General features: G+C 37.6%; 1 protein-coding gene across 1 annotated transcript in view; it reads right to left on the bottom strand.

The window, feature by feature from the left end:
• Positions 1 to 15,745, bottom strand: part of GORASP2 (golgi reassembly stacking protein 2) — a 38,219-nt gene extending 22,474 nt beyond the window's left edge. The window contains exon 1 of the mRNA XM_037849531.1: positions 15,574 to 15,745. Within this exon, the coding sequence (XP_037705459.1) occupies positions 15,574 to 15,639 (66 nt within the window). The 5' untranslated portion in view covers positions 15,640 to 15,745. The remainder of the gene's footprint in view (positions 1 to 15,573) is intronic.
• Between the last annotated feature and the right edge of the window lie 3,649 nt (positions 15,746 to 19,394).

Below are 19,394 nucleotides of genomic sequence, written 5' to 3'. Positions count from 1 at the left end.
CATGAGGTTGTTTCCTCTATGGTTCCAACTCACACCACCCCCAACTCTCCCTGCACCCCCGCTTTATTCAGGAGGGATGGGGTGCATCCTCCCAGCATTTAGCACATGACATAGTCAACAGTTAATCATTACTACTGAGCAGCAAATTCAAATTAATTTAGTAAGCATTTATTCCGTCACTACTACTGCCAAGGAACAGTGTGGTTACAAAGCCAATATAGGAACACAGTCACTGACCTCAGGAAATCTTAGATCTGTTGGGGGACAGGCCCTGTAAAGGGGAAGAGGAGACAAGACTACAGCCCCCTTGTCTGTTATACAAGACCAATCAGGTCAAGGACTATAAGGGAGGAACAAAGTTCTAAATACAGGAAGATGAATTCTGGTTAAAGAGGCTTCACCGAAAAAAAATGACATTTGAATTGTGCTTTAAAAAAAGAGGTAGAACTTTCAAAGGTGAAGATGGATAAAGGGATAAGGAAGGGCATTTGAAAGTCAAAGATATTGTATGAGTAAAAACACAGAAATGGGAGTCTGTAAAACGAGGGTCAGGATCATAATACAGCATAGATAGACAACAGTTGTGGTGTGGGATGGAAGTATAGAGTCATAGATTTTGAAAACTACAACTGCACCAGAAATCCTCTAATTCAGAGGATCTGAAACTGAGGCCTATGGTCTGTGGATGGCTTTACAGAGTACCTGCAGCTCCTGAAACTATATGCAACATTTTGTATGAATGAGCAGTTTGCAGAGTGCAAATATCCATGGCTTTCATCAGATTTGCAAACAGTTTCTCCATCAACCAAAAAAAGGTTTCCAACCCACTGGCTTTGTGAATTCTTTCACTTTACAGGTGAAGAAACCATTCCAAGACTTGCCTATGACCTCACAGTTGGCTAGTGATGGAGATGAAACTCAAAAGTACATTTCCCAGAAGGCTGGAAAGAAAGGGTGGGACCAGATTTAGAGAGGACCTTAAATGAAAGATTAAGATTGCGTAGCTTTTCAACAATTCCAATGTTGAGCATCCCAAATTTGAAACGGATTAAAATATAGCATTACATTCTCTAAATTTACAGTAATAAAATGTTAGTAGGTAGTAATAGAAGATAAAAGATAAAAGATAAAAGATAAAAGATAAAAGCCAAAGCAATCCACTTTGTACCTCCTTTTCCAAAACATTTTCGTAATGTTTTGAGAAATTTTTATTCTGCTTAGATATTAAGTACTCTCAAAACTACTCTACAAAAATGAAAAGTTTACATTGTTACTTGTAGGCTGATTTTCTGTAATAGTCCAAACCATTCTAATATTCAATTATGAGACTATGCAAATAGATACACACATTCATCCATACACAAAGCTATAGCTATTTACGTAGTAACAGATCATTCTGATGCTTTCAAAATGGAGCTCAGACTGTCCCCAGAATATTTTCCTCTAATACCAGACAATGTCAGTGGGACTCATCACTACTCCTTGGATTAATTCTGCCTTTTATTTATTTAAAGTCGAATTATACTATTGTTACTTCTGAAGAAGTAAAACCAGATTTTCTCCATTTGCCACAGTAAAGAATAGTTACTTCATATCCTTCATAAAGATGTTTCAATGTTTAACTCAATAAAAAATAATCAGTACTTATTTTGTTTTGTTTCTTTACATTCAGTTATCTGAAATGAAGGAGGCTAGGGTGGTATTTTACATTCTATATATCATCCAAGAAAATGTATAGAGCCCCAAATAGCGGGTAGATTTCTCCTGAAACGCCAACTCTGAAAGGAAGGTAGTATGAAAGGTAAGTGGTACAGTCAGGAGCTATTATGGGAAGAAATATGAGATCAAGTCACAGTTCCCTGGGGGCGGGGGGGGGGGAAGAGCCACAATTTATTAAGTGTGAAATTCCCCCTCTCATAGGTGCCTATCAAGTAGGTCTGAATTGCCGCAGGGTGGAAAGAGGAGGACCAGCAGCACAAATCCCAGGGAGCCCCTTCAGAGTGGTGTTTCTCGTTTTCTAGGGTGCACATCTAATCTTCTCGTTCTCTGAATCTGAATGTTTCCAACTGACCACCAATAACGTTTTACTAGAATCCAACAAATTCCAACAAATTCACTGATCAATTTCAGACCTCACTGAAGCTGTCAAAAGTTTACCATTTAGTCAAAAAGGGCTAAAGACAGCACTTTTGTATTTTAATACCAACTGAGAAAGTGGACCCCACACACTGACTCTTATCACACTACCCTTTGACTCTTATCACACTACCCTTTGACTATAAAGTTTTAATGCTATTTTTTTGAAAGTTTCTTCCAATTTCAAGCATTCTCCCCATAACTAAGTTTTCAGTAGCTAAACTTAAATTCTAAAATAAACCTAAATAATTGTTTTCCAAACTCTTTATTTTTCCATTTTTCATTTGCTACAAAAATCGATTTCCCCTGTTTCTAATGGGCCTTCAAATTAATTTCCCTCAAGTTTATTCACATCAGTAGTATCAGCACAATCCTGATAACTAGGTGTTTTAGTTGCTGCTAGGAAGCCAGCAGAGGGAGTCCTAAAAAATACTCTCTTTGACCTTAATTTACTTAAAGGACATTTCCTATGCTTTGTACCATGGAAAAAAGATCTACAATGCAGCAAATTACACATCTATACAAGTTTCTCTTGCAATATTATCCACTGATAAGAATCTCTTAGGCACCTAATCTCGCAAGCATCAGATTACCACTTCAATACTTTCTGTCCCCTATGAGATCTCTAGATTGATGACTCATCTTCTGCTTACCTTAAACACTCTTTAATTATTAACTATATGTATATTTATATACTTGGCTCCCAATGCCATTTAACACTTATGATTGGTTGAAATGCCATAGCAATTTTAAATAAATAGGTTATATTTGAAAACTTAAGATTTACAAGCTTTTTAAACATGTAAAGTGGAAAGATATTGGATTTTTAGAGCCAATGAGACTTGGTTTTTTTGTTGTTTTTTGTTTGTTTGTTTGTTTTAATTAAATTCAGTTTTATTGAAATACATTCACACACCATATAATCATCCATGGTATACAATCCACTGTCCACAGTATGATAACAGTTATCCGTTCATCACCACAATCTATCTCTGAACATTTTCCTTACATCAGAAAGAACCAGAAAAGAATAAAAAATAAAAGTGAAAAAAGAACACCCAAATCATCCCCCCATCCCACCCCATTTGTCCTTTAGTTTTTATCCCCATTTTTCTACTCATCCATACACTAGATAAAGGGGGGTGTGATCCACAAGGTCTTCAAAATCACACTGTCACCCCTTGTAATCTACATTATTATATAATTGTCTTCAGGAGTCCAGACTGCTGGGTTGGAGTTTGGTAGTTTCAGGTATTTACTTCTACCTATTCCAATACATTAAAAAACCTAAGAGGTGTTATCTATATAGTGCATAAGAATGTCCACCAGAGTGACCTCTGGACTCCATTTGAAATCTCCACTGAAACTATTTCGTCTCATTTTGCATCCCCCTTTTCGTTAAGAAGATACTCTCAGTCCCACGATGCTGGGTCCACATTCATCCCAGGGAGTCATATTCTGCATTGCCAGGGAGACTTACAACCCTGGGAGTTGGGTCCCACATAGTGGGGAGGGCAGCGAGTTCACCTGTCAAGATGGCTCAGTGAGAGAGAGAGAGGGCCACATCTGAGTAACAAAGAGGTACTCAGGGGGAGACTCTTAGGCACAATTACATGCCAGTATAGACTGAGACTTGGTTTTGAGCCATGGTTTTGCCTACATATTTGCTGTGTGAGCTTGGGAAAGTTATTTACATCTCAGGGCCTCAGTTTTTTCATTTACAAATAAGGGATGATGCCATCTACTTTATAAGAATATTGTAAAGACTCAATGAGCTTAAGTTTATGAAATGCCTAGCTAAGTTCCTGGTATATATGTTAGGAGCCTTACAAAATCTTCCCTCCTTCTTCCCAATTCTGCAATCATCATCTGAGCACAAATCTCTACAGCCAACCAATTCCTGGACACTATATTATGTTTCCAAGCATGTATTAAACACCATTACCACCACCACCCCCACTCCCCCTTTTAAAAAAGAAAAAGGAAGGAAGAAGAAAGGGAGGAAAGGAGGAAGGGAGGGAGCAAGGGACTTGTAAAATGTTAAGTCAGCTGGGACGAGAAGACAAATCATTTTTTTAAATGTTGCCTCTCAAAAATCAAATCCAGTGGATGGCAGATCTGAAGGTCAAAAGTAAAACAATAAAGCTTTTAGAGGAAAATATAGGACAATATCTTTGGGATCTTCAAGTATGCAAAGATTTCTTAAACTGGACACAGAGAGCACTAACAAACTAAAAAGACTGATAAATTTTACTATACTAAACTTAAGAACTTTAGCTCATCAAAAGACACAATTAAGAGAGTTAAAAGATACAACAATATATACAGCCAACAAATTTAGAACTACTACAAATCATTAAAATAAACAAAATCACAATGACATACTACTTCACAAACACTAGAATGACCCAAACAAAAAAAGACAATAATAGGTGTTGGCAATGATGAAGAGAAACTGGAACCCTCATACATTGCTGGTGGGAATGTAAAATGACCCAGCCTCTGTGAAAAATCATTTGGCACATCCTCAAAATATTAAACACAGAGTTACCAAATGACCCGGCAATTCCACTCCTAGATAAAAACCCAAAAGAAATGAAAACCTATGTTGATACAAAAAGATGTATATAAATGTTCCTAGCAGCTTTACTCATAATAACCAAAAAGCAGAAACAACCCAAATGTCCATCAAGAGATGAATGGATAAACAAAATGTGGTATATCCACAGAATGGAATAGTATTCAGCAATAAAAAGGAATGAAGTACTGATACATATTACCACAGACATGGATTAACCTTGAAAGCATTATGTTACGTGAAAGAAGTCGGTCACAAAGACAACAAATGGTTTGATTCCATTTATATGAAATGTCCAGAATAGGAAAATCCACAGAGACAGAGAGTGGTTTAGTGGTTGCCAGGGGCTGGAGGCAGGAGAATTACAGATACCCTGCTTATGAGTCTGGAATTAGGTGGTGGTGATTGTTATACAACTCTGTGAATATATTAAAAACCAGTGAATGGCACACTTCTAAAAGGTTGAATATTATGTTATTTAAGTTGTATCTCAATAAAGCTGTTTAAAAAAAACAGACAACTCAAAGAGAAATGGGAACAAGATTTTAGCAGACACTAAACAAAAAAAAGGATACTGAAGTACCCAATAAACATGAAAATGTGCTCAACTTAATAGTCGTCAGGGAAATGCAAATTAAAGCCAAAATGGAAAAGAAGGAAAACACTAAGTTTTCCATCTTTTGGAAAGTGGATCAATCGGAAACATCAGTTACCACTGGTGGAAATGTAAATTAATAAAACTATTTGGCAATAACTATTAATATAGAACATATGCATACCTTTGACCCAATACTTCCCTCCTAACTATATACCCGATAGAAATGGGCAAACACATGTTCACCACAAAGACATGTAGTAGAATGTTCATAGCAGTACTTTTTGTAATAGCTCAAAACTGAAATCTATACAAATGCCTATCAAGAGTAGAATAAAGAAATAAATTTGGTATATCCTGTCAATGGAATTAAATATATTTATGAAATGAAAGGGCTACAACAACAAACAACAGGAATAAATCTCACAAGCAATATCTGACCAAAAGAAGCCGGACACAAATGACAGTATATCCCATTATTCCATTTACATAAAGTACAAGAACAAGCGAAACTAATCTATGCTGTTAGAAATCAGGATAGTATTCCTTGGGAGGGGGGTGGGAGGATAAGCAGAATATGTAACATAATGCTTAAGTTACACAGATGTGTTGTTTTTAAAAATTTATCAAGCTATACACCTATGTGCATTTATTAATATGAAGAGTTTTAAGATATGCTTCCTCTACCCAAAAAGTAGAAATAAAATTACTACAATTTAAGAAAATATCCAATGCCTCACCTATATGGAACACAGCTGAGAACCAGTAATTAATTAAAAAGGACTCTGAGCAGTAAATGTGAGGGTCACAGAGCATAACTTGCTCTAGTGTTCATTTTTCTTTAGGAGAACACTTCAGGACAACACTCAGATTCTATTTACAAATTATTTACATACTTTGGCTATATAAAGATTTCGAAGCCACCTATAGGCAAAGTGACAGCAAAAAGAATGGAGAGAGGAGAGATAGGCTATTGTCACTTACTTATAGCAAATAATTATAGCTGGTAGAAAGGGAGAAGAAATAGAAATTACAAAAATCAAAAACAAAAACTTAAAAAAAAAAAGGTACCAGTCTAGAGCCACTTACCAAATTCTACCTAGTGAATATTTACTGTGAGCTTATATAAAAGGGATAATTGTGATTGCCTTGTTGTAGAAATTCAAAGATTAAAAAAAAGTCTCTGACATTAAGTTGTTTATAGAAATGCTATACATCTGCATGGTCCAATATGGCAGCCACTAGCCACATGTGACCACTAAGCTAGCATGACTAAGAAACCAAAGTTTTACTTTCATTTAATTTTAATTAATTTACATTAAAATTTAAATGGCCACATGTGGCTAGAGGTTGCCTTACTGAACTGCACAAGTGCAGCCGATAACTACATGATTTGAATTCCAATACAGCATATTAATTGATGATAATAACTAAGACAGAGGAGGTTAAATTATAATCAGCACCTATCTTTGAAGCTGGGGAAGCATGCAATACATTTTAAAAATGGATTTTCTTATAGCACAGTTTTGATACTTAAAGCAGTTTTAAGGAAAAACTTGACAATAAACACATCCACAAGAATATCGAGGTTGCACTTTTTCCAAATCTTCTCAGGTCATGTGATTTATCGTCAACCATTAAGAAACAAAATGAAGTAGTTGAAAATACTAAAGAGCAATAATGCTTATAAAATGATGATAATCATTAAAAAGAAATGTTACCAAAACACAGAAGAATAGTATCAGCACTTCTAAGACCTGAAACTTTGCATTTTTAGGTTATCTTCCTATAATAACAGACACTGAAAGAAATACTTTTCTCCCTAAGTACTCTAGGAAAAACAACTAAAATAAAATGAAATTTGGTAGATATTTTTTACTCTCCAAGAAGCAAAAAATGAGAAGCTTATGATGAAAATTGCATAGTGAAGGGGCAAAAAAACGAAGGGACATAAAAAGAAATTAGCAAAAACAAAAAAAGAAATTAGCACTAATGACTAGAAGCTAGATTTTAAATTACTAATTATATAGAAATAATATCAATAGTAGTGTTATTCTGTGGGTTCTGAAATCGATTTAGTGGGTCCTGATAGAACAGATAAATATCAAGAATTCATGATGTAAGGGTCAGTAGTTTTCATAAAACACAGTATGTACCGGGTTGCAATGGAAAATTTTACTTGTATATACCAGGTTGCAATGGAAAATTTTACTCTCAGTTGTAATAAAAATAAAGTTTGAAAAAACTGTCCTACAAGATACCATTAAGTGTTTTGTTCAATTAACTTCCAGGTAATAAAAGCAAATTTTTTCTTTTTCCCTCACCTTCTGATCCTGGATCACTAAAAACTTCTACCAGGTTTAGCTTGAATTTTTCCTAAATTAATTAACTGCAGACCTAATTGTTCTTCGCTGGTTGCTTTCTAGGTAAGCATCCATCTCTTCTTACAGGATAAAAAAAGTTCAAATAACACTACCTTCTATTAGGTATGGTCCATTTTGCATGAACTTAAATCTTTGCTTGGAAGAGCAAAGGAAGGACAAGGCTACTTTCAAAACACAGAATATCACCAGATGACATTTAATAAGGTGATTTATATACACTTAATACAGGTTTCTGGCTGATAAGTGAAGTATCTCCTTTAAGTTTTCTGAACATGGAGATTTTTCCATAAAGCTGACTTTGTGAAATGTCTAACTGTCTCCTCTTTTTATCATTGTGCCTTACATTTTACCAGAGATTCTCTCTCTACACATAAAATGCAGGTAAGTCCCTTTGAATGACTTTCAGTCCACACCATCATCTCCTCTCTCTCAATTTAGTGTTAACACTTTCACCTTTGTACTGTTTTTAAAAAGAGTAGAGATGTTAAATAAAACTAAAAATAAATTCAATGCAATTAACACCTCAATGATGACTCAACCATAACATAAAGCCACTAACTATGTGTGTGTTTGCATACTTAGGTGATCAAGACAATAAGAAAAGATTTGGGAATGTTATATAATAAAAAAATCCCACTAAATCCTTGATAGTTATAAAAGGCATTTGGGGGCGGCAATGGTCTCTTCTTTGTCTGCAAGTGGGCAAGTTTCCCTATAGGGGACTTAAAAGACAAATGTGCAGTAGACTAAAAGAGTTCTGATCCCCACCTGCTAAGACACGCTCTTCACATGTTCTAACAAATACCAAAATGACTCAAGGAGCACGTTCTCCTGACATTAGTCCCCTGGTATAATTTATCACATATAAAGCAATTTGAAATAAAATTCTAATGGTAACTAAAAGGAAATAAAAACCTGTCCCTATATGGTAACTTCTTAGAAAAGATCTGTATTACTAGAAAAAGGAAAAAAGGTTCAAACAAATTGAAGTCTGCTCCTCTAAAACAAGCAAAAACTCTGAAAATCTCATTTTACACTCTTTAGATACCAACTCAAGTATCTGTTTTTCAGGCAGGTCATAATTTCACTGTGCCTCCTCTTCTTTAGCTGTAAAGTGAGGAGGTTGCCTAGATGGTCTCTAAGATTGAATGAAGTACCGTGACATGTCTAACTGCCACTAAGCTAGCTATAGATTCTACAATGAAAAACCAAGATCATTTTAAGTACATAGAGCTTTAAGTCATTTTAATAACACTGTAGCAAAGCAATGAAAAGGATCCTGGAACTCAACTATCTTCTAGAAAATAGACTTAAACTTTCCTTAAAAATCAGAAGGTACATTTAACTAAAATTAATAGGGTCATATTTAACCCAAAACCTATGTTTTCAATAGCAGTAAAGTACAGGACTAGGCACATGGACAAAAAGTAATTTCAGATTGATTAAAGGGAAACACTATTAAAAAATTTTCGTTCCAATATATTTTAACTAGTAATCATATTAGCAATGCTGGTTCTCAATGGGTATTACAATACTACTACTACTACTTCTACTACTAAAGGCACTAATTAGCTTTTATTCTTTATATTCCAGATCCTGTGCTAAGTGCTCTACATGGAATATCTCATTTAATTCCCAGTACAATCAATGAGGTAGAAAGTACTGTTTTAATAGAGATTTAACAATGCTTAAATGTTTTCAAAATATTTTTATATTCATACCTAATGTAGTTTTTAGTGAGAAAGGCGGAAGTGGCACTACCATTATCCCCACTTTCTGGATAAAAAGAATGAATCTCAAGTTCAGAGAGTTACCCAAGGAAACATGCTGCAGTGATGGTGCTAAAACTAGGATCTAGTGATTTCCCAGGGTGGTCCCCAGTGGTCTACTGTGAGTCTCTCTCTGTCTTCACGTCCAGAAGATAACAAGGTTCCTTATTTCTGATACTGTGCTTGAACGCTTTCTCAGTGAGACTTAAAAAATAAGGACAAAAAAAACAGAATTATTCTCTCCCTTCATGTTCTGGTAAATTTTTTTGCAATGCCAAGTAGTAAGTTTACAGTGTCCCAGAGTAACTACTTTATTCTGAGTAGGTTGTTAAAAAAAAAAAAAACAGTCATACGCCAAGGCAAACTAGTCAGATTCCAAAGCACATATCAAACTTTACAGATAAACTATCCTAGGCTGACCTGTTAACTAGTATTTTATTAGTAAATCAATCAAAACAATATAATCCTTTCAGTATAATGTTAAAGCCGTGAAAATGTTAAGTACATAGAGACTTTACCGATGTTAGTGGTTATTCTAAGCTCAATTCTTACGAAAATTTCAGAACAATTGTTAAAAAGCCCTGATAGTATCTGACTCAGAAGACAGTAGAGCCAGTGCTGTTCACTCTATTACCTGCCAGAGATACAAACTGACTTCACCACCAACAGGAGGTTTCCAAATGAGGATACTGAGGATGATAGTCCACACATTAAAACATGCGCCATTAAATAAACAGGAAAGGATATATAAACAATTTGACACTACTAAGTTTTTCAAGGCCTATCACTATGAAGAAAAGTTTGTGTCCAATGATATAATTCCTGAAAGTGTCCTAAGGTTCATACACATTGTATTCCACAGTTTTAATAAATTTGAAATATTCTGATTCCTGTATTTCAAAGTACTGTAATTTCAAAGAATGCTTATTAAACAACTTCACAGCCCCTTATTAGAAGAGATCAATTTAGAGGCAAGGTCAGAATTCTTAGGTGGTGTTCATAAAACTTTTACAATATTGTAACTTTATATTTGGAAAACAACATCAAATAATCCAACTTTTTTTTTCTTAGACAAATTATTTTCAGAATGTGAGAACAGAAGAGGGTACTAGTGATATTTTTATGTTCTTCAAAAGGGGGGCATGCTTTTGAAAAGTTTGAGAAATACTGTATTAGAAGAATAAAGAAAACATTGTGACTATCATATATTGGAAATTCACTTTCTCAAATTACTAAGTTGAAATCCTACAGCAGCAGGATTTCATACAGATTACTGAGGCACCATTAAAAATTTAAAAAGAGCAGTTCCATATAATAATAGATACAGTCTAGGTATTCCATTTTCCACAGAAATAATTCCACCACTTATAGTCACTTTCTCTTCTGATGCCACCCACTCTGCAGCAAATGGCTCAGGAGAGAAAGGATGTTATTACACAGGAGACAACACTTCATATCTCAACACCCCTCCTTCAAAACACCCATCACCTCAAAATCCCTCCTGGAGGAAATTATAAGGAATAGTGAACAGGACTTTTTCCATGTTCCCATATAGGTATGAACACTGGCTCCAGAATGCTCTCAGATATCCCCCATCTCAAAGAGTGTTAAGTGTAGAACAGAATCAATTCATTTGGATGGTTGAATTTAGAAACAGGTACTATAATGGGCATCCATGAGGCAAATCCAAAAATGTAATTTTAGGAACAGCCTTATTGAGTTCACATGATAATTGATGGAAAGTCTAGGAAAGACTTCTGTATTCCAGGGACTTTAACTGTAGAAAGTAGCTTACAGTAACTTCTAACAAATCAGAGAAACCCTGATTAGCATTTTTTCCTGACTGACATTAGTAATGGAGGACAGGAATGAAAGTGGTTTTCATGGTGAATATCGAACCTGATCCAGTGCATAAGAGAATCTGAAACATAAGGTTATTTTTTTTCTTTATTAGAGTTTATATATATAACAATCATGCATAAAATTCAGGGTTTCCATATACCATCCTATTATTAACACCTTGCATTGGTGCAGAGTATTTGTTATGGTTGATGAAAGCACAATTTTATAATTGTACTATTAACTATAGCCCATAGTTTAACTTTGGGTTCACTGTTTCTATACTGCAATGCCATGGTTGTTTTTTTTTTTAAATTTATTCTGTTACTATATATACAACCTAACATTTCCTCTTTTAATCATATTCAGATATATATTTCAGTGCTGTTAATTATGTTCACAATATAGTGCAACCATCACCATCATCCATTACCAAAACATCTCCATCGATTCAAATAGGAACGCTGTACAACATTTTAAGCCCTAACTTCTTATTCCCTATCCCCACCCTGTTCCCTGATAAACTATATTCTAACTTTGAGTTTGTGTATTCTTATTGTTTCCAACCAGTGAGATCATACATGTGTCTGCCTTATTTCATTCAACATGTCTTCAAGGTTCATCCATGTTGTCAAATGTATCACTACTTCCTTCCTTTTTGCAGTTGAATAATATTCCATTATTTGGATATACCACATAAACAAATGAAAAATTTAAAAATCACCCACTTCTTTTTACAACTATATTTTTTTCTGACTATACAAGTAGCTCATGATCACTGCAGAAATTCTAGAAAATATATTGAAGTTTAAAGGGAACATAAAAACGTCACCATCCACCAACAGTCCTTTTAATATCCTGGTTTATTATGCTTGTTTTATTTTCCAGGGCATTAGCATGTACATGCACATAAACACACAGAGAGGCACATCTATGCCACAGAGTGTTTCAAGACAATTTTCACTGAATGCATGGCATTCTGATCTGTGGTAGGTCCTGATTTACTCAATACTTCCTCAACTGTTGGATATTTAGGTTGCAAAGCTAGCATCTTACGATAATTTGATCATACTGTATTTGAATATGTCATATCATACAAAATCTTTGTGAAATATGCATAAGGGGTAATGTTAGACAGAAAAAAAACACTAGGAAAAATACTTCAACAGTGTTTCCCTTTAGATGGTGGGATTACAGGTGATTTATTTATTATACTTTTTGAACTTATCCAAATATTCTCTAATGCATATGTATGTGTTGAGAATCAGAAAACAATGTAGTAATTAAACAAAATGAAGATCAATGCTTAAATAGGCAATATTAAAATTCAGTAATTTGGGAAAACATTCATTTTAAGTGAAAACAAAGAGCAGAATTTAAGGTTCCAGATATGGACTTACAACAGCAAAAGACAAGAAAAACTAATCGTCCAGAACCTGGAGGTACCAAACTATGGTAACAGTATACCTTGAAACTAATTGAAAGAACCAGGCAGATCTCTATGTGCTGCTATGAGAAGATTGCTAAGACACGTTACCAAGTGAGAAGAGCAAGGTGTGTAACAGTATGTAACATATGACTCCACTAGTTACAAAAGAAATAAGAAAGAGAGAGACAGAGAGAGGGACAGATAAATGCTTTTGGAAAGATATGTAAGAAACTATCAATAGGTTACTTCTTGGGGAATGGGGTGGGGTGGGGATGCGGACCAACCACATGAAATGTGCATTAATACATAAATACATGATACATAAAAAGGAAAGTGCACTGCTCATAGCAGAAAATCCGGAACCATTTCAAGGTTGTCCCCTAAAGATTTTTAAAGCAGAACCTAACAAAAAATATGGAAAAATGGAAAGTTCAATCTATCTGAATTACAGGGACCATGAAATAACAATAAAACAGCTGTGGATATGGGCGTCACTATAATTGGCATTTCAAAACCCAGTCATAGAAGTTTTATTACCAACAAGGAACTAGCCAGGGAATTGATTATTAAAGAAAAGTAACTTCTAATTAAATCACTCCAGAACTAGTTGGGAATGGGTGATTTTACCCCAAGGTTTTCCTGCCATATTTACTCTCATTTACCAACTCGGTAATCCAGTTGTGGAACATACCATTTAGGCAGTAACACATGAAAGGAGGACATTTTTATGTGTTAAGATTTAACACAGTACTCTTCCCTCTGAATATAAAGATAAAGAAACCAATTAAAAAATAAGATGCAGTGGATTAGGACAGTCCATCGTGTTACCACTCATGCAGTTGTCACACCACAAAACTATCAATGCTACTTTTTAAAGACTCCTGGTTCCATGTGAGTGGACCACATGCTTTGTACAACTCAGGGCTATTCATAAGTGGAGGCTTAGCTTAAAAAAAATTCGATTTTTAAATTCAGAAACATTTTAAACATTCTCGTAAACTATGATCATTATTATTTTAAAGCCCTCTCATAAAACTCTAACCAAATAAGAATTATGTCATTTTTTGCAACATTTATGCTCCAGATGCAGATTGGTCACTTAAGGTACACCCTAGTGTTTCTAAGAATCAGCTGAAAGATTAACACATCTGCATTACTGAATGAATACTAGTTTACCAAGGAGCACCTATAAAGAAAACAAACTTCAATTTGTTTTATGTTGGAATGAAGTCATTAACAGAAGCCATTAAATTGGAATCCTTTTAATATGTAGAGCTGTCTTGCAAACATTCAGTTTTTTTATTCATCAGCAATAATGTGCTTTACTGTATTTCCCTGAGTGCATATATTATATAAATACCATGAATCCCCACGGTTCCATAGCACAGTCACCATGAGAATGAGTTAGTAATCCTGGATAACAAACGTCAAGAGTAGAACTCAAAATCAGACCAGGTAACAGAGAGGAAGTCACTGCTGCTAACTTGCACTTCACATTTGGGATCTGACAGTTCTCCTTCCATTTCCCCCTCATTAGTTTGGCATTCCTGGGCTGGGTTAGCTGAAGGGAATAAGAAGGTAATATGGTTTATTTATAGACTCTCTTTTCTTTCTGGAAAAACACTGTTTGCTTTCAAGAGTGCAGCTTCAAGAGAGATTTTTAGTGGAGTGAAGAGACAACTAGAAACATTAATCCTGAAGATCAGAAAGGTGATCTATCACAACCCTATTATCATCCAGATATCCAGGTAATTTAGTTTAAGAATATTGTCTCACCTAAAACATGGAACCAGAAAATGAAGGTAGCACAAGGAAGTGCACTCTATCCCTTTCAGTGAAAATGCTCTTACTCGATTACTGCCCTAATGGCACTACAGACTGGGGACCACTTTGTTGACAGGCCATTGTGTTACCATCCATGCAGGTGTCATAGCACAAAAATATCAATGCTACTTTTAAAGACTTCTGGTTCCATGCAGAGTGAATCACATGCTTTGTACAACCTCAGGGCTGTTCATAAGTGGAGGCTTAAGTAACACCGTTTTGAGATGATAGCTATCTTTCCCTGCATCCTAGTGACTGAGGTTGCTTTCCAGTTTATTTTTGAAACATTCTTTCCCATTACCTCTTTTACCACTGTGGATCTCAACCTTCACGTCCACCACACCCTCAATAGTCTTAAAAACATGAGAAGTACTCCCTCCAAGAAACACTGAAAGGAAGGTAGGAAAGGGCAGGAATGACACCGAAGAAATTGTCCCCTCTTAAAATCAAATTCGTCAAACCTACTTCTAAGCTATTTTATTTTCTGTCTCCTAATTGGCCTTTCCGGACATCCGGACAGAGCCGAGGTGGATTAACAACTGCAGTCGCATCCCCCGGCTCCAGTATGCGGTGTTTAAGATTCCTTTTCTTTGAAAACTCAAATACTATTTTCACTGTCTCTTCTTTTGGAGACTTTAACTCCCAATCCTTTCTCAACTTTGGGAGCTAAGAATGGGAGGGAAAAAGAATAGAAAAAGGTCGTGAGGGAGGAAGAGAAACCAGTATTACCCCACCACCCAAGACCCGACCCTGGCCAAGAGCAGGCAGCTGCCTCTGGCATCCGGCCTGTCCTCCCAGAGCCGCGGACACCCGACCCAGGGAGCTCGGGCGGCGGGGCAGAGAGGGCGGGATGCGATCCGCCTCTCCAAGCAGCCTCGGCCAAGGCGGCGCCCCATAGTCGCCCGCTCCTTCGCGGCGTCGGGCCTGGCTGTCCGGGAAAGGACCCGTCGGTGCCTCCGCCTCTCCCGGAACGGGACCCGCCTCCAGCCGCCGCTCCTGGCCGCCGTCTGAGTCCTTACCCGCAAGACGTGGTTAGCCTTCAGTGCCCCCCGCCCGGGATCTCGACGCCTCTGCGAGGAGCCCATGGCGGCGGCGGCGGGCGATCGCTGTGGCCGGGCTCTGCGTTGCTCACCGCCCCCCCGCGCACCGCCCGCTCGGCTCCTCCGCGTAGCACTTGGGACGTGGCACTCGCTGCCGCCGTAGAGCCAGGCCGCACTGCCCGCCGGGAGATCGGCGCCGCTGCAGCTGCAGCTGCTGCGGCGCCGCCGACAGCGCCACCTGCCGCGCGTCACCTGGAGAGACTTGCGCGCACGCAGACAGGGAGGCGTCAATTGATGCTCGCGAGAGAGCTGAAATACGGTTCATCCCGCCTCGGCACCTTGCTACGGAGCCCTGGATTGGACAAGATACATCTAGACGCGTTCAGACTCACCGGAAAAGAACGGGTCCTTGATTGTTGCGCCCCCTGGTGGCCAAAGGCGCGGCTGCTGAAAACGGACGAATGGAAATCCTGTCCCAAGTTGAACCGCTATGGGTGACGACAGTGGCCTCTGTGAGCTGAGTATGGCGTCTGCCTTTATAAAACAACTGTCCCAAAGAGTGATGGAGTAATCACCAAGCCCGCATTTCTAATTGTGAGAATAAGATCAGGGAATCAGCCACAGAGTTACAGAGATACAAATGTGGGAAGCATGATTGGATTTACTTGGTGTTCCAGAGCCTGCTGCTGCTCCATCCCACCCCCTTTAGGTAGTAGTATTTTAGTCACATTGTCCTACTCTGTTGCTACTCTTCTTTCATCCGTGTGTTCCCCTCTAAACCTCCTAGCTATTACTATTACCCAACCATCAATTTGACCGTGAATGCTGAGTCAACTAGATACCACATGTATTCTGTGATGCCACGTGTCGCAGCCCAAGAGGGCCATGCCAGTCCAGAGGCCAAAGAAGACAACCAGCATTTTCTGATACATGGACTTTTATTCAGGGCTTACTTACAGGGTGAGAAGTCGTGGGGAGATCATGACGGCTCTCTCAAGCCAGGCAGGCATCGCATTCGCAGGGAAGACGACTGAGCGAAGCAAAATGCGCAGAAAGCCTTTTATAAGGGTTTAAGACAAAGGCCTTCCTAAGGGTGGAGGCAGCATAGATGCAGGAATAGGTCACTCTGACCTGGGGGGTGGTGCAGGAAGGACTAGAATAACACTTGAACAATTACATTTTGCTGTTATTGTGAGACCAAGAGCCTCTCATTTCCTGCCTGCTTCCCATAAAGTTACATTTTAAGGTCAATTTACCCTTTTTTTCTTTACTGGCTTAGAAAGACAACAGGTTAAACATTTAGCTGCCTAGGTCATGCAGACTGCTGTGCACCAAAGATCTGCAGGCCTGTTTTGCTCAGGCCATGGGCTGCCACAGCACATGAGGTACATATTATCACCCATGAAGTATTCTAGCCCAAAATGTTTAACTTGCCACATCTTCAGTTAAAACTTGTAGTTTACAGGATATACAGAAGATAGAGGAACAGAGGAACAAGTGAAATGACATCACAAGGAAGCAACCAGGCAAATACAGAATGTGGGACATTCTTCAGAATAGCTGGCCAGTTATCTTCATCAAGTTAGCCTCATAATAAAGGGACTAGGCTGGATTAAAAGAACATTAGGACATAACCAGAAGACTCATGAAAGGCCCTGAGTTAGGGTCTGACTTGGAGGAATTAGCTGTAAAGGACATTTTTGGCTCAAGTTGAGAAATTTGAATATGTTCTGAGTACTAGAAGAGAAGCATTTACTGTCATGAAAAATGGAGATTATTGACTGAAAAAAAAAGCAGATTACAAGATGAAATGTTCATAAAATAACATTTTGGTGAACAAAATACATATTAATATATGTGAGTGCATACAAAGATATGGGAGGATGTGAACCTAGGATTATGGTGGTGATCTCTGAGTGGTAAAAGGGATGTTTTATTTTTTGTTTTGAGTTGTTCTATATTCTATAATTCTATAATTATGGATTGCTTCTGTAATAATGAAAGATTATTTAAAAAAAATTTTAAAATCTTCTTTGCTACCAGTGAAAGAACACCATTTTTAAGGAAATCAAATAAATACTTAAACACATGTGAAATCTCCAGTTATTAGGATCCTCAAAAACAGGGACTGAAATGGACTTGGCTCTGCATTCCTGATAATTAGTACAGTGCCTGGCAGCTAATTCAACAAACTAATGAAGCTAATGGAAGAGAATAAGTACAAGGAGTAGATCTGATGGCTATACCCTTGTTTGCACGGTAACTGTAATCCTATTTATGATGGCTTCATAAACTGTTGCTATGTTCAGTGATCAAAATTTGGGGGCCAGTTGATTCCCAGACATTTGACAGTAGCCATGGTTTGAAGAACCCAGGCTGTGGACCTTAGGAGGTCTGTAATTCCAGCCCTTCTTATGGCTGTAGTGTATGTTTCAGACACATGTGGCTACTTGCTATTATACATTCATGTCATTTACTTTCTAATCTTAATGACTTTATCCACACTAATCCCTATGTCTGAAATACTCTTCTATTTTCTACTTAGAAAAATCTTAACAGTCCCTTAAGGCCCATTGTAAATGTTAGTTATTTATCCCCCAGTTCACAGTGACTCCTCACTCCGAGTGCCTGGCACAGTCAGTTCCTTCATTTCCAGTAGCCATCATTTATGGTCCATTCATTCAGGGTGAAGATCATGTCTTTTTCATCTTTAGATGGCGGCTCCTGGTTGAGTATCAGGAACACATAGTAATGTTTGTTGGTTTGAACTGAATGTGTGTAATGAATAGCTTCAAGCTTTTTCTTTTTCTGAACAAGTTAATAAGTTACCTCTGATGCTCCTATTTGTGCACTTTTTTAGTGGCAATTGGTAAAGCATAAGTTACAGGGCTCACCTAGTTTAGGACTGAAAAAATGTGAGACACATCACTCTTGGTGCCAGTTGTTTTCCTCTTTTAGAGGAAACAGGGCAGAGAATTAATCCCAAAGATGTTGCTAATAGAAGAAATACGACATGATGAACACATGGAAGATTATTGTCCAAGTCAGTCTCAAGTGAAGCAGGAATCTGCTGCAGGCAATTTGGTATTTTGAAACATCACAGGCAGCAGGAAAGCAAAGTCCAGCAGAAGGAAATGTCTACGTACTTTAAAAAAATCAAACCAAAGGAGATTTATTTTTCTGGCAGAAACATCTAAGACAATTTTTTTTGTCTGTTCTGGGTATCATTGATTTTGAGTTCTCATAAATAAGCAGTGCATGATAGGAAGGTCATATTTATCATATTGACTAGTGCAGGCTAATCTTTTTGCCTTCAGACTGCCCTGGGAAGGTTTGGCTCCTGCTGGGATTATTTGGATGACAACCACACAAGACAGATCAGACTGGAGACCTCCCATATCCATAGTCCCTTCCTAACCTGGTTTGTTTTGCTGAGGGAGCAAATCGGGGGAGGGGTCACATTATGTGTGATGAAACCCCAGCCACAGCTGATTGGACTAGAAGAGAATCCCTGACCTACCAGCAACCAACACCTATACTGACCAATAACCTACGAGGTGGCCCCTTAGGAAAAGCTTGCTCCAAAAAGGAATAGGGACTAGGTAGGCCTATTAGATTTTGTCTTGGAGGACTCAGAATTGAAGAATAGGAGGGGAGACTCAGGCAGTGTGTATTTATTTGAGTATTAGAATGTACACTCCATGAGGGCAGGGTCTTTTCTGCTTGCCTACTGCCATATACTTAGTGGTTAAAAAAAAGGCCGGGGGGCGGCGGGAGCCGGCATAGAACAGTTGCTCAAT

Source organism: Choloepus didactylus, chromosome 9 (assembly GCF_015220235.1).
Source record: "Choloepus didactylus isolate mChoDid1 chromosome 9, mChoDid1.pri, whole genome shotgun sequence".
Classification (NCBI taxonomy): domain Eukaryota; kingdom Metazoa; phylum Chordata; class Mammalia; order Pilosa; family Megalonychidae; genus Choloepus; species Choloepus didactylus.
Note: the sequence above shows the minus strand (reverse complement) of the source record. Positions and strands in the feature narration are given on the sequence as shown.